Source organism: Bufo bufo, chromosome 2 (genome assembly GCF_905171765.1).
Source record: "Bufo bufo chromosome 2, aBufBuf1.1, whole genome shotgun sequence".
Taxonomy (NCBI): domain Eukaryota; kingdom Metazoa; phylum Chordata; class Amphibia; order Anura; family Bufonidae; genus Bufo; species Bufo bufo.
The window spans coordinates 600,504,798-600,520,869 of NC_053390.1; the positions used below are offsets into that span (position 1 = coordinate 600,504,798).

Consider the following 16,072-nt stretch of genomic DNA (forward strand, 5'->3'; position numbering starts at 1 on the left):
CTTCAGAAATTTAAATATATTATTAAATATTATTAAATGTATAATTGTAATATCCTATATATATATATATATATATAAAACTAAATATATTCCTAAAATAAGCATATAATAATTTAATATATTATATATAAGATTATTAGCGTAATTATATATATATATATATATATATATATATATATATATATTCATATATATTTTGTAAGATTTATATAGGAGTTGATATATATATTCAGACAGCTTTTACTTTTTCCCATACTTCAGAATTCCATACATAACACACATTTTGTAAAATCCTAATATTATTAAAACATTTCTATCTTCTGGAATAAAACTAGCATTTCCAAAAAAATTCCTAGAACTGTGTTCTCACGTATGTGCTTTTCCTAATTAAACATGACATTATTTCACTCCAGACACTGCAACGTTTCTCGAAGATACTTTTATTGTTAAAGTCTCATGAATTTTTTTTCGCCAAATATTATAATTTTTTTTTTACAAGACAATAATTCGCTTTACAACCAGACTTTGCAAGGAAATTCAAATAATAAATAATGACATGTCTAAATGCTATTGTCCAGCGGGTTTATTTTATTGGATTTAGTGAATTTTGCCGAATTCTTATATATTTTTTATTTTTTTTTGGGGGGGGGGGGGGGGTTGTGTATTTTAAATAATGAAATAAAATTCCTATGGCAGGAAATAAAGTAAGGCATGTGCCAAAAGTTGGGGAGCCTAGTGCCCAGAAGCGTTGTCCTCTGTGCACGGACCATGGGGCTATTGTCTAGTGAAGCACATGGCAATACATTGCTTATATACAGTCACCTGGAGGCAGATTCTCCTTCTCTCCCACTGCATGCTTTATTTTAAAGCCTGGTGCATATGTAACACTGTAAAGATCATAATGACCGACAACTGCTGCTTATAAAATTAATTTGACATTTCAGTATATGTACATCCTTTCAGTCCATTGTAACAATGCTAAACTTAAGAAAAAAAATGAACAAGCTTTAGAGTAACATTAAATTCCATATCCAGTCAAACGTGTCCATATACATATATATATCATTCTCAATGTCCGCTGCAGTCGGTCTCTTGTGGTCGAGACGCTCTCGAGTTTTGCAGTTTAATATTTTCTTTTCTCCTCTATTTAGAGTCCACATGTGATGAGGCTTTGAAGAGAGGATGGTTCCCATAGAGTATACATACATGCACCTATACATATACATCACACGGGTCTGTCCACAGCATATTGGCACGCGCTGAGGTTGGATCCAGGGTTCTGAACACTGGCATATCCAAAACTAGAGTGCTGCTTAGCTTTAAGTCTAAGGCTTGCCAGGCTAGAGTTACATGTGTCCCTGTAGACATAGGGGGGTGTTGGAGGGGCATAAGGGCAAGCTGAAGTTGGCACGGCAGAATTCAGAGAAGGGTTGCTCAAGTTGTTGAGGTTATTCAAGCTGTTGAGGCTGGAGCCTGGCACCCCTGTGACGGCAGAGGGCACCATGCTGGAGGACATGCTCATGGAGGAGATGGAGTTGGGCGAGGAGAACATGCTTTGTGAGGATAAGGGGTTGACATTCATGGAGTTGAAGAAAGGAAAGCTCTTGGTGGAAAGTGAAGCCGAGGTGAGGCCCTTGGCTGCCCAGTTGTTATAGGAGTACCCAGGGTACATGTCATCATATGGTTGCATGAGTCCATTGAACTGAGGTCCGAAGCCGTTTTTGCACAGTTCTGCTTGCTGGTTCCTTTCCCGCTTTCTCCATTTAGCTCTGCGGTTCTTGAACCAAACCTGTAGGAAATAAACACAATAAATGGTCACTTAAGGAGAACTATAGGTAAGGTGTCTGTACATACTACCTGGTAAATTGAATCGACATGTCATTAGAGAAACCCAAATCACTGTTAGGTGGGACCAAAGCAGCATTGACTATCTCTAGCTAGCACCAACATATCATCTTGAATAAACTGTCTGCATGAAGTGAGCAGAGTTGACTAAGAAGATCCCCCAGTGCTAATCTGCCCTGATTGCTAAAAAAAAACTTCTGACCCAACTTGTCCTCTCTGCAGCTTGTTGGCAGGGTTTGCCTTTTAACTATGCACTAAATGAGATCCTTGAGTCTCGCAGACAATGGGGGATCAATGTGCAATACACATCCTGGGTGTGGGACTTGTCAGCCACCCTCCTGCTGGGTGAATTTGTGTATTGGAGCAGTCCCTGAGACTCCCCTGTTTACACTAATCATGTTGTACATTACAGATCACTGTACCATTAATCCCTGGCACTCACTTGACAAGAACCACATTAGCCCTACTTTAGCATTCACAAAATGTCCCTAATTCGAACAGAAAAGATATCAAGGGTCCTCCCTGATGAAATACCTGATACTACACCGCAAGGGTATATTTATGAACTTCTTCATAGGTTTACTAGCCCCTGGTCACAGACCATCAGTCCATATACACATGGCACCTATGGAGAGGCTGGATTATTGGAGGCCTTGAATAAGCTCCAATTTCTACATTTTACAATGATTGCCGGGTTAATATTTGAGGCTAACTTGCCCCTGACACAAACTTTGCAGATTGTCCTTCAAGGCTGTTTTCCTAGGTTTTAGGTGCTATAAATCTTATCTTTTTTTTTTTTCCACCAGGAGATCTAAGCAACTAGTTTGGGTTTGCTCAGTGAGCAGGTCTCTTGAAATGCATCTAGCACTGCTCTAAAGTATCATTCGGCAGCCTCATATTGAGATTTCTCCCTCTTTGAACGTGTGTAAGATTACAAATATCAGTTTGAAGCAGTAAAATTCACAGATGCTGGAAAGCAATCCATCCAGCCTGGTCCCAAGAGACAACTTATATCCAAATACCACATCATTATTAGAAATGTAGCTTCAAACGCATTCATTATACCATATAGCGATAGTATATCCAGACCAGGGAGCCTTGCGTGTTTTATTATTGTCCTTGTTATTAGATACTATTATATTAATAATGTTATATTTTATCAATATAATATTTTATTAATTAATTACGTTTAAAAATTGATAAATGTGTGTTTAATAAATAGCTCTATGTGCAAACACCAGTGAGTGGTGCTCCTTACCCTGACTCTGGCCTCTGTGAGGTTGGTCCACACAGCAATCTCCTCCCTGGTGGACATGTCAGGGTAGCGGTTCCTCTGGAAGGTGGCCTCCAGCTCTTGCAATTGTTGGCTTGTGAAATGAGTCCTCTGCCTGCGTTGTCTCTTCTTCTTGGACGGGTCGTCGGCGCCATTATCCTCATTTTTACTTTGGTGGCTTTTATCTTTATCTGTTTAATTGGAAAAATACACCACAAATTACACACAAACACACACACATATATATATATATATTAGATAAATACAATTTCCATATATACTTGATATATATATATATATATATATATATACTCACCTAAATATATAATATACATTTATAATATATAAATGCAATTTCTCGATATAAATATATATATACACACACATATAATACATAAATACATAATAATATATAAATACGATTCTATATATACTTGACTATTATATTTGCCAATTTCCACATATACAGTACTTGAATATTATACTTGACTATGTCCATATATATTTGGCTAATATATATATATATTTTTTTTAATATATACTTGGTTAATATATATACACGTGACTTCTTTCATATATTCTTAGCTAATATGTATATTTCAATACATACTTGACTAATTTATATATATATACAACTAATATATATATATATATATATATATATATATATATATATATATATATATATATATAGTAAGACAAAGAGCATCTAATGAGCTTTGCCCCTTTGGCCTGGTGGGACCAGCAGAGAGGTCGCCTACAAAGCCAGTAAACCCCCAATAGCTCAGGGCTGTGGATTATAGTCCCCTGGCTGTAGAAGTGGAGCAGGGTTGCTGCACACATTTATTAAAACACTAGAAAGCTTCCCGCACAGATTTCCCTATAGAAAAGTGACTATAGCACATAAAGGCACATTCCTCCCTTTTTTAGTGGTCATTTCTTTTCTTAGAGAGCACAGATCGTTGATCCCCAGAGCACATAAGTCATCTATGATAAGTTGTAGTCCTTCCAGCTATTTACTAAAACTTATCAGACTGCGGTTGTGGAGCTGGAGGAAGGACACTTTTATGGCTCTGCGGCTGTCACACTACAAGTGAAGCGAATCACTGCACGTTGTGTCACTGCTGTCATTCACCGCGACATTGCCTCAGTCACGACAAGCAGAGATTTACATCTTCCTGCGACATAAAGCAAAAATGACCATTCCTAGTAGTGCTGCTGATACTTAGCATATTCCTATGGCAATTCTAACAATACTCCTGCAGTAAATAATGCTAGTTATTATAATCCTACTATAAATTTCTGTCCACAATACTACTACTAATACTATCACTGTAATTCTACAGACTACAAATAATAATATTACTGCTAATAATGCAATTATTCTATGACACAAAGGAAGTTTTGCCAAGCACAAGGACAGCCTGTGGTCAGGTGTGTGGCTTGGGGCCGGTTCTTACCTACAGCTTCTGGGCTGGAGGTGTCAGAGATGGTGTGCACCTCAAGCCTCTGCTTACAGTCCACAGGGCGCTGCCCCAGCGAGGAAGCCATGGAGAGCAGGGTGACTGACTGGTGGTGGGAAGATGCTGAGGCCAGTTTACTCCCGGCTAAGTGCTCCAAGTGTAAGGGCTCTTTCATAGAGTTCATGGAAGAGGTGAATGTGTGCAGATCCAGAAGGGAGCAATCCTCTGTGACAATTCCACTGGGCGTCCAACTGGTGGCACCAGAATCTAGATGTGACAGTGGCTGGTGGAGGAGCTGTCACTTCTACAGTCATACAGGCAGCTAGGACTGCATGTTCCTGCAGGAGACCTCCCTCTAGAGCAGCAGGCAGTGCATGGTATGGTGAGGGCACTGCACCTTCACTAGTGACAATGGACAAGCAGCAATAGCTCAGCAGCAGCTTCCCTGTTTCACTAACATCTTAAACCAGAGATGTGTCCTACCCAGCTGCCTGACGTCATCCACATCACCCCCCCCCCCCCCCCCCCAGCACGGCTGTGAGCACACCCCGCACACCGTCCTAACCAATCACAGCCTCCACCTGCTGGGCGGGGCTACCGTAATTATAGACACCAATCCGCACTCGGCCAGGGCACTGCTCTGCTGCAGAGAGGTCGGTGCGTAGCCCAGCAGACCTGGCTCTATGCACTGCTTCTAAAATGACGACTTTTCCATCATCCCTTTCCTAATAGTTGTTATTATGGTAATAATCGCAGAGAGCAGGACGCATTGTAATAAACGCCCCCATAAATCTGCAGTAATCTGCATAGGAAGTGTTCCATGACAATATTAAAGCAGATTACAAATCTGTAATCCCTGACAGTGAAGAGTGGGGGTGATGGTCCTGATCTGGGGGTCTGACCTTCCTCACACCAGCATCAGCATATCACAGCCGCATAGCTCTGGGGGGTGCTCTCTTTATAATGCTGCTCCATTTTGGACTTTATATTCCATTTATGTACAGTGTGCTCCATGGAGATATCTGCCGACCCCAAACATCGCAAGAAGACATCACAGCCATCTTCTGCATCCCGCCCAGGCCCCAGGAGAGCCGGAGGACAGACAGCCATCCAGACAGATGTCATCATGACAGCCGCAAACCATAGAATTCTACTGTCTACATTGTCTTTCTATCTATCTATCTATCTATCTATCTATCTATCTATCTATCTATCTAATCTCTATCATATATCTAATGTCTATCTATCTATCTCTCTAATATTTATCTATCTATAATCTATCTAATCTCTATCTGATTTCATATGTATATCTATCTATTATTTATCAGTATCTATCTAAAGTCTATCTAATTTCATATCTATGTCTCTCTGTATCTATCTATCTATCTATCTATCTATCTATCTATCTATCATCTTTATGTCTTCAATATATAATTTTTCTAAAACCTACCATTGTAATAATACTGTATCCATTCCATCGGTCTAAATCTATCTATTTATCTATCTATCTATCTATCTATCTATCTATCTATCTATCTATCTATCTATCTATCTATCTATCTAATGTCTAATTTCATATCCATGTCTGTCTATCAATCAATCATTTTATTCTCTTATCTATCTATCAATCATTTTATTATCTATCTATCTATCTATCTATCTATCTCTATCATCTTTATGTCTTCTTCTAAAAACTACCATTGTAATAATACATATTATCTACTGTATTCATTCCATCGGTCTAAATCTATCTATCTTTATTTGTCTATCTATCTATCTATCTATCTATCTATCTATCTATCTATCTATCTATCTATCTTTATCCATTTTTTTCTTTCTCATCTATTTATCTTAATTATTTTTATCATTTTAACTCCATCTAAAGTCTATCTATCTATCTATCTATCTATCTATCTATCTATCTATCTATCTATCTATCTATTATTAAATGGCTCTCAACGCCTTTGGCTTGTGTAGATCTTTGTTTGAGGCGTTGTATCCCTGAGATTTGGCGCAGGATCTGGCAGACCCCACAGCGCTTCACCAGAGACAATGCTCTTACATTGTGTAGTGCCTTTTAATCTGATAAGACTCTAATTTGCTTAAGTCTTTTAAATGGGGGTTTAGCCCGGCCCTAGCAGTTTCTTATTGAATTCCCAGTAATTCCCAGCAGATGATAAAGTATATGTGTAAAGTAAATATTTCCACTTTCTGAACTGCGGCTGATGACCTGTGAGTCAATATGAATTTGGATCAATCTTGGGCTGTTTGTGTATTAGGCATATGTGTGCTGTGACATGGATGATGTGATCATTAGGGGTGGGAGGCCTGGTGAGAGCCCCCACCATTAATGTGGACCCGGGGCAAGGTGCACATGCTATGTATGATATATATATATATATATATATATATATATATATGCTATAGACAGTGGGGCTTCTACAGGACACCTACACCATAGTGCTGCCCTGATCCTGGCCTATAACTAAATCACAGCCTGCAGATTGATGATCCTATAGTGACAGCACCAGAGCGGGTACTTTGTAGTATCATTTACACAGGACACAAGAGAACTAAACAGATTGATTTGTATGGCACAGTCTCCTACCCCAGTCCTGTCCTCCATATACACAGAGCTGTCAAAGCCTCGGGGGCCACAATTAATAACTACAGATATTAGACTCACACAGCTTCACATACACTCCCATAACACGCCGGGAAGTAGAGACCTATTCACACCGGGGGAAACTGTCCTCTGACCGCACACTGTCTGGGATCTGCGGCCAGTGATCGGGTTCACCTTCCCCTACAGGAGCGTACAAAACGCTGAAGGGGAACTGAAGCCGGAGCGGATCCTATGTCAGCATGATCCGGTTTTCTGTCCGGCGCTATCAGTGGATAGACCACAGTGCAGACACAACGCATCAGTTGTGTCCGGCTCCGACCTAATAGCTGGCCTGACACAACTGATGTGATCGCCTATTCACATATTGTCCCTTTTGGAATATCTGCATGTATCCATCCATTCTAGCTTTCAATTGATTTAATAGATCGATCTATAAATATTTTTTTTTATTTCATTTTGTATCATATCTGTCAATCTATTCATCTAAATTCTTTTGAATTCTTCTATTTTTTATTTTGGTCTCATATCTACTCACCTAAAGTCTTTCTATTTGCCTATTTAAAAAAATCGGTGTATCTATCTATCTATCTATCTATCTATCTATCTATCTATCTATCTATCTATCATCTATCTATCCACTCAGGCAGCACAGCTTCAAGCTGGTGGCTTCTATCCCTCCAGGACTCAAGTCCAATGTCCTACTAAACAATACTCCAAATAATGAGGCAGCACTCTAAACTCCATGGTAATAATACAAAGTTTTTAATTTACTCTATCTATCTATCTATCTATCTATCTATCAATCAATCAATCTATATATCACTCAATTATCTATCTATCTATCTATCTATCTATCTATCTATCTATCTATCATCTATGTTATATCTATATATCTATTATCTATCAGATATGTATATATCGTTTTATCTATTTATCTATCTATCTATCTATCTATCTATCTATCTATCTATCTATCTATCTACTTGTCTATCTATCAATCAATTAATTATTTATCTATCTATCTATCTATCTATCAATTATCTATCTATCTCATATCTATAATCTATCTATGTCTATCTATCTATCTATCTATCTATCTATCTATCTATCTATCTATCTATCTATCTATCTATCAATTATCTATCTATCTCATATCTATAATCTATCTATGTCTATCTATCTATCTATCTATCTATCTATCTATCTTATATATGTCTAAATTCTACCTCGCCCCCCCCCCCCCATACACATACACCTTCAACCAAACCATGGAAGGTGGTGGTGCTATAAGTATAAGTAAATAAGAAACTAAAATTGCACATTTCTATTTTCCCACACTACATTAGCCCCCTCAGATATGTCTTCCCCTCAGATATGTCTCCCCCTCAGATATGTCTTCCCCTCAGATATGTCTCCCCCTCAGATATGTCTTCCCCTCAGATATGTCTCCCCCTCAGATATGTCTTCCCCTCAGATATGTCTCCCCCTCAGATATATCTTCCCCTCAGATATGTCTTCCCCTCAGATATGTCTCCCCCTTAGATATGTCTTCCCCTCAGATATGTCTCCTCTCAGATATGTCTTCCCCTCAGATATGTCTCCCCCTCAGATATGTCTTCCCCTCAGATATGTCTCCCCCTCAGTTATGTCTTCCCCTCAGATATGTCTTCCCCTCAGATATGTCTCCCCTCAGATATGTCTTCCCCTCAGATATGTCTCCCCCTCAGATATGTCTTCCCCTCAGATATGTCTCCCCCTCAGATATATCTTCCCCCCAGATATGTCTCCCCCTCAGATATGTCTTCCCCTCAGATATGTCTCCCCTCAGATATGTCTTCCCTCAGATGTCTCCCCCTCAGATATGCCTTCCCCTCAGATATGTCTTCCCCTCAGATATGTCTCCCCCTCAGATATGTCTTCCCCTCAGATATGTCTCCCCTTAGATATGTCTTCCCCTCAGATATGTCTACTCTCAGATATGTCTTCCCCTCAGATATGTCTCCCCTCAGATATGTCTCCTCTCAGATATGTCTCCCCCTCAGATATGTCTTCCCCTCAGATATGTCTCTCCCTCAGATATGTCTTCCCCTCAGATATGTCTCCCCTCAGATATGTCTTCCCCTCAGATATGTCTCTCCTCAGATATGTCTCCCCTCAGATATGTCTTCCCCTCAGATATGTCTCCCCTCAGATATGTCTTCCCCTCAGATATGTCTTCCCCTCAGATATGTCTCCCCCATCTACTATTATTCCCGGCCACACAGTACAAAAACGCCTAGGACAAAAGTGGTCCATTTTGGGGTCACATTTTGTCGGACATCTGGGCTGTATATGATATGAGTTTCTACAATGACCCCTAGATGTAATTGGGCAGTGTCCTGTCAGGATCAGTTCTATACTTTCCATAGACCAAATCCCGAGTATTCTGTGCCATAGAATGTGCTACAGCAAGATCTCATCTAATGAGTTCCCGGCCATTGCCGACTATAAGACTCATAGATGGAAATATTCAAGTATTGTAGTTAGCACCTATCTGTGCTGCTGTGATATCCACATATTCACACTCACTGTCCTCTCTCGTCCCCGCAGTATTCGGTAGAATGATTATTGTGCGATATTTGCAGTATTCTTCACTATATCTAACCCGAGGACAGGGACATAACCCTGCGCTGGGGGCAGATGCCGGGGTTAATGCAATGCCAGGTGCCCCAGTGCCATGTATAAAGCTTATTGCCATAATATCCCCCTAATAGATAAATTGCTCCTGCCATTTGATAACACAGCCCTGGTCCTGCTGCACACAGCGCGGATTTACTGGCCGTTCTCCTGGATGGAGAGCCATTAATTACTATTCAGTCAATATTAGGCAAACGACAATGCTTTCTCCATAGGATTAAACAGACATCAGATTGTTCCATTAGTTTATTCCTGCTCACGAAAGAAGCTTTGCTTGTACATTTCTAGTTCCCTGGAGTCATCTCAGCATCTCCAGAATATATTATATTATTACCAGTACTGAGGAGAACAAGGAGAAGACACTACAGAGAGACCTCACTCAATCATTCTAATTACAACCATATTAATTACTGCAATTTAATAAACTATCAGCGGAGAAAGATAGATAGTGATATACTGATAGAAATATGATCTGTTCATATATATATATATATATATATATATATATATATATATATCTACATATTAAATATATATGTATATATACATATAATAAATATATATATATATATATATATAAAATAAATAAATAAATATATATATATATTTGTTCTCTGATATTTATTATTTGCTCTTAAATATATTTATATAATTTGTTCTATTATATATGTATGTTATAAATATATATATATATTTATATATATATAATTAAACTATTGCGCTATTTCAGCCCCTTCATACTGTAAATACAAGATATATTATATTACATTAATCTCTGAATTTGTTTTCCTAGAAATTAACCCTGCCATTGCCGCCGCCCCATTAATCTCCCCACCTTGTCCTGTGAAGCAGAGGTGCACAGTGGTCTTCTTTAGACAGGTGGTCTTCCTCTCACCACACCGCTCCAAATATTAGCTGTGCTATATATGTGACATGACAGCCTGACTTTCCACGCATTCATTCATTCATTCATTCACAAAGTGCCAAATTCACTGTTTTTGTACAAATCTAGGACGACTTCCCTTTCTAATTTTCCTATACTTTACCGTGGAAACTTGCTTTAATAAATGATTACGATACAGTACAGACAGCATCCACTATTGGCATTTGCACAATTTGCATGTATCCCAAGTTCCAACAAAATAAAATTGTTTTATGTACGATAATACAGCTTTGTACATTTTCTTACATCTTAAACCCGACCAGTATATATTTTTATGCAATTATTTCCTGAAATTCAGTTCCTAATGTTAGGTTTGTTGTTTTGTTTTATCTGTTTATTTAGTTTTTTTTTATAATATGTATCTATATATATATATATATATATATTAGTAAAAATTCTAATAAAATACCTACGTTTTTACAGACACGTTCTAAGAACGATGTTAGAAAATGTTTTTATTGTATATTTAAAATATTATAAAGAGAAAGATATGTGAAAATTGATTAAAAATAAAAAAATATATAGAATGTACCCTCTGTCTGAAAGGTGATCAGTGCACCGTCTGCCAGCAGAGGGCGCTCTATGATTAACCTTCTTGCAGCTCTGTCCATAGGGAAAGGCCCGGACTTCTCCAAAGGCTTGTGAATTGCAGCCAATAAGAGAACTATTTCTTCCTACATATTAATAATTCTCCTGGTATTTCCACTGTCGCATTATTTGTTAGCGCCATACAGAACATTTGCATGTTCGTGTTTATCTGGTTCCTTGGGTCGTTTTGTGACAGCAGCAATGTGGAGGATTGTCTGATTTATATTTTTGCGTCAGGCATTTTATACATAGATCTTTTTTAGGTTTTCAATGTCTTTATGTTCCTCTTTTTTGCCCAGCATGCCCTAAGCCTAGTATAAAGGTGGTCCTCTAACCACTGGCAAAGCCCCTGTCACTGTGATGTATTCTGCCAGCCAACCTCCCTGATTGTTTTCTGCTCCTCTCTGTCCCCTCTGTCCCCATGTCATTACAAAAAAGGCACTGCAGAGACTTGCACAAGGACTTTAGACATGTGGATTTGCAGCAGAATGGCGTGGATGGGGAGCCCTGCTGCTTTATAACTACTACTCTAAGGCTAGGTCTATACAACGAAATGTGACATTTTGTCGCACCAATGTCTCGCGACAATTTTTATAATGGTAGTCTGTGGTGTCACACTGCGACATGCGACATGCTGCGACTGCCACACGACAGTCGCAAAAAAAACCATTAGGCTAGGTCTACACAACGACATTGATGTCACACCAATGTCGCGCGACAATTTTTATAATGATAGTCTATGGTGTTGCACTGCGACATGTGACATGCTGCGACTGCCACGCGACAGTCGCAAAAAAACCATTCAAAATAGATTTTTCTGCGACTGTCGCGTCGCAGTCGCAGCATGTCGCCTGTCGCAGTGCGACACCACAGAGTACCATTAAAAAATTTGTCGCGCGGCATTGGTGCGACAAAATTTCGCGCGATGCATGTCGTGGTGTAGACCTAGCCTTATACCACATCATCAGGCTTTAGTGTCATTACACTTTTAGTTCTGATTTTATTTATTTATTTATTTTACAAATCTAAATATTTAACATTTTGTAATATCAATACATAATAGACTTCATTCTGGGTCCTTACCTAATTGGACACAAGCTGTCACCAACTTGCGACAGTTAGACTCCATTCCAGCTCCTGTCACTTAATCGGTAAAATACTGAAAGGTAAAACGAAAAATAAAAGTTAGAGAAAAAAAATAGAAAAGCTATAAAATATAAAGAGCATCACATAAATCAGTTATATGTAGAACTCTGCTTTATAAATGAGTGCTTTAAAACAAAGTATTATTATTATTATTATTATTATTATTATATTGGTGTAATGTTTTCAGCAGATATTTCTTCTTTTCTATCTGTTCTATTACTGATGATAATAATAATAATAATAATAATAATAATAATAATAAGTAGTAGTGAAATATAGATACTGCTTTAGCAGTCACATCTAGCACAATAATTATTATTGTCATGGGAATGATTAATCACACTCCTATGATTACTATTGATACATAATATGCCACACAATTGTACGATTTATTTTAAATTATTGCTAACAGCAGCTAAGTCAGCATTTTCTGATCAAGTTAAAAGATTTGGTGCAGATGATAGTATTATTATTATTATTATTATTATTATAGTTACGCTTCAATTTTATCATTATTGAAAGATTTTATTATAGATTATGCGTTTAGATAACCAATATAAATCATATTAAATATACAGAATATAAAATTGTAAGAGAAAAAAATAATAATCAGACACATCTAAAACGAAATACTCTAAGGTTCCAGGACACAAACACAATTAGCAGAGACGTGATTCCTGCACACCTCCTTGCTGTTTTTACAGGCACCACTAACACTAATTGCAGGCTGTCCTACCATTCCCATCAGTGTCTCATTAAGTAAATGAGGTTTTAATTAAGGAGGGCTGAGAGCAGGCCTATATGTGGGCAGTGATTTTATTTTGTGGCGATCTTCTGTACTAGATAGAACATAGGGGGCTTCTAGACGGGGACCCTGGTACTACAGCGCCATGTCCTTACAGAGATGTGTGACAATATTTAGTGTGTGGGGTGATATTTATGACAAGTTGTGGTCGCTGTAGGGTTACAGTCATTGTCAGTGGTGCCCCAGTTTTCCCAGACTAGTGCCAGAGAGGAGCAGAAGTTTGGCTGCCCAGATTGGAATGATTGTGCAGTAAAATCACAGGATTAGTGGCTGATTGAGATGTCTGTTGGTGAGATATTAGAAAATTCATTATCCCAGCTCTCTCCTCCGAACTCGATATGAAGTAACACAGATGGGATTTTATTAGGCCAGGCTTGGAATGTTTACTTATGATAATTCGGGAGGAAATTTGCATGTCATCATCTTGGTAATCTTTTCTCTTCTTTAATGTCTGCATGAGCTTGATGATTACTTCATGTCTGCATTGATACAGGATCCTGACCTCGAGCTATGGCCTAATTATTACAATGATCTTTTTATTTCAGCTATTTTATGGTCACCAGTCCCTGAAGGTGCAGGCAGGAGCATCATCTAAATACACATTATATCCAACATCCAACTTCTGTAGTATGGAAGTCCTCTACACTGTATAGATACATTAAAGCCAACACCTACAACATACATACAAGGTACACACAAATATTATCATATAGCAATTAGTGTATAAATCTATTAGCAATTAATATCTATCTATTATACTATCTATCTCTATTATCTATCTATCTATCTATCTATCTATCTATCTATCTATCTATATATGTCTAATATCTATTATCTATCTATACTATCTGTCCTCTATCTATATATCTATTATCTATCTATCTATCTATCTATCTATCTATCTATCTATCTATCTCATATCTATCTATCTATCTATCTATCTATCTACCTGTACTATCTATCTATCTCTATTATATATCTATCTATATATGTCTTATATCTATTATCTATCTATACTATCTGTCATCATCTATATTTCTATCTATCTATCTATCTATCCATCTATATTTCTTTCTATCTATCTATCTATCTATCTATCTATCTATCTATCTAATATCTATCTATTATCTATCTATCTGTCCATCCACACTTATATATCATAATATAAAATATTTATAAAATATTTATTCTATATTAATGATATTTAATAATATAGAAAAACTAGCAATTGCACTGCAGAGCCTGAAATTCGGGTTTGCACTTCTACCCAAATTACGGTGCATTAAAGCACATACATCTCTCTCTCTGTATATATATATATATATATATATATATATATATATATATACACCCATTCAGTGATATTTGTGTGACACGGGCCATGCATGCAGCGTGTCCTAGAGATAACGCGGTGCGGTGCAGTCACAGGTTGTGGACGTGTTCACACTGGATCAGGCCTGTTTACGGTACAATGCACCAGGTTGTAAACACTTGGAGAAATGACTGGACCACCAACCCTCTGCTACTCCACTTTACTCCACTTTGCGGTGAAATTGAAAGAATATAATTTTCATGCTTGATTCATAAATACACAATTCCCATTCCCCACCCCAGCTGTTGGAGCAGTGAAACTTCTAATGTGTTTTATGCCCTATAGCCAGCCAGTCTGCTATTAAAATTATGGCAGACACTTAAATATGACACAAGTATCAAACAGTCCACTTCTGTGCACAGATAGCTGAGGCCCAATGAAAAAGCAAAAGAAAATGAGATATGTAATTTTATGTCTGGGGCACATTTAACAATATTTCACACATATCAGTATCCTCAGATCTCCAACCATCTGGACTTGCTTTGTCTTCTGTTACAGACTCGCCTGACATTCTAGGGAAGTGCTGGGGTTAACTTTCATACACCAGACAGCCCTGTACTTTTTATGGATTGGAGAGCAGAACATAAAATACAGTAGATATAGTGGAGCTGAGTTTGTCATTTGGCGCAATTTATAGTTAGAACACAATAAACGTGTATTCTGGGTCCCCCCAAAGACCTCATGTAAATGACAATATTCAGAGTTCAAGCTATCTATTATCTATCTATCTATTATCTATCTATCTATCTATTATCTATCTATCTATCTATCTATCTATCTATCTATCTATCTATCCCATATCTATCTATCTATCTATTATCTATCTATCTATTATCTATCTATCTATTATCTATCTATCTATCTATTATCTATCTATCTATCTATCTATCTATCTATCTATCTATCTATCTATCTCTCTATATCTATCTATCTATCTATCTATTTATCTATCTATCTATCTATCTATCTATCTATCTATTATCTATCTATCTATCTATCTATCTATCTATCTATCATTATCTATCTATCTATCTATCTATCTATCTATCTATTATCTATCTATCTATCTATCTATCTATCTATCTATCTATCTATCTATCTATCTATCTCTCTATATCTATCTATCTATCTATCTATCTATCTATCTATCTATCTATCTATCTATCTATCCCATATCTATCTATCTCTCTATATCTATCTATCTATCTATCTATCTATCTATCTATCTATCTCATATCTATCTATCTATCTATCTATCTATCTATCTATCTATCTATCTATCTACCTATCTAATCTCTATTTTCTTAAGCTATGTTCGGCACTTTTCACCATCCC

The 16,072-nt window shown here is 37.4% G+C and overlaps 1 protein-coding gene across 2 annotated transcripts in view; it reads right to left on the reverse strand.

The window, feature by feature from the left end:
• Positions 1 to 632: 632 nt before the first annotated feature.
• PITX2 (paired like homeodomain 2) overlaps positions 633 to 16,072 on the reverse strand; it is a 16,118-nt gene continuing 678 nt past the window's right edge. Inside the window, exons 2-4 of one of the 2 annotated variants that reach the window (XM_040420496.1) lie at positions 12,498 to 12,573; positions 3,104 to 3,309; positions 633 to 1,789 (exon numbers count right to left, since the gene is read on the reverse strand). In XM_040420496.1, coding sequence (XP_040276430.1) covers positions 1,226 to 1,789; positions 3,104 to 3,309; positions 12,498 to 12,543 — 816 coding nt within the window. In that variant the 5' untranslated portion in view covers positions 12,544 to 12,573 and the 3' untranslated portion in view covers positions 633 to 1,225. Of the gene's footprint in view, positions 1,790 to 3,103; positions 3,310 to 4,578; positions 5,024 to 12,497; positions 12,574 to 16,072 lie in introns of those variants that run through there. The other variant, XM_040420495.1, reaches the window with a different exon arrangement.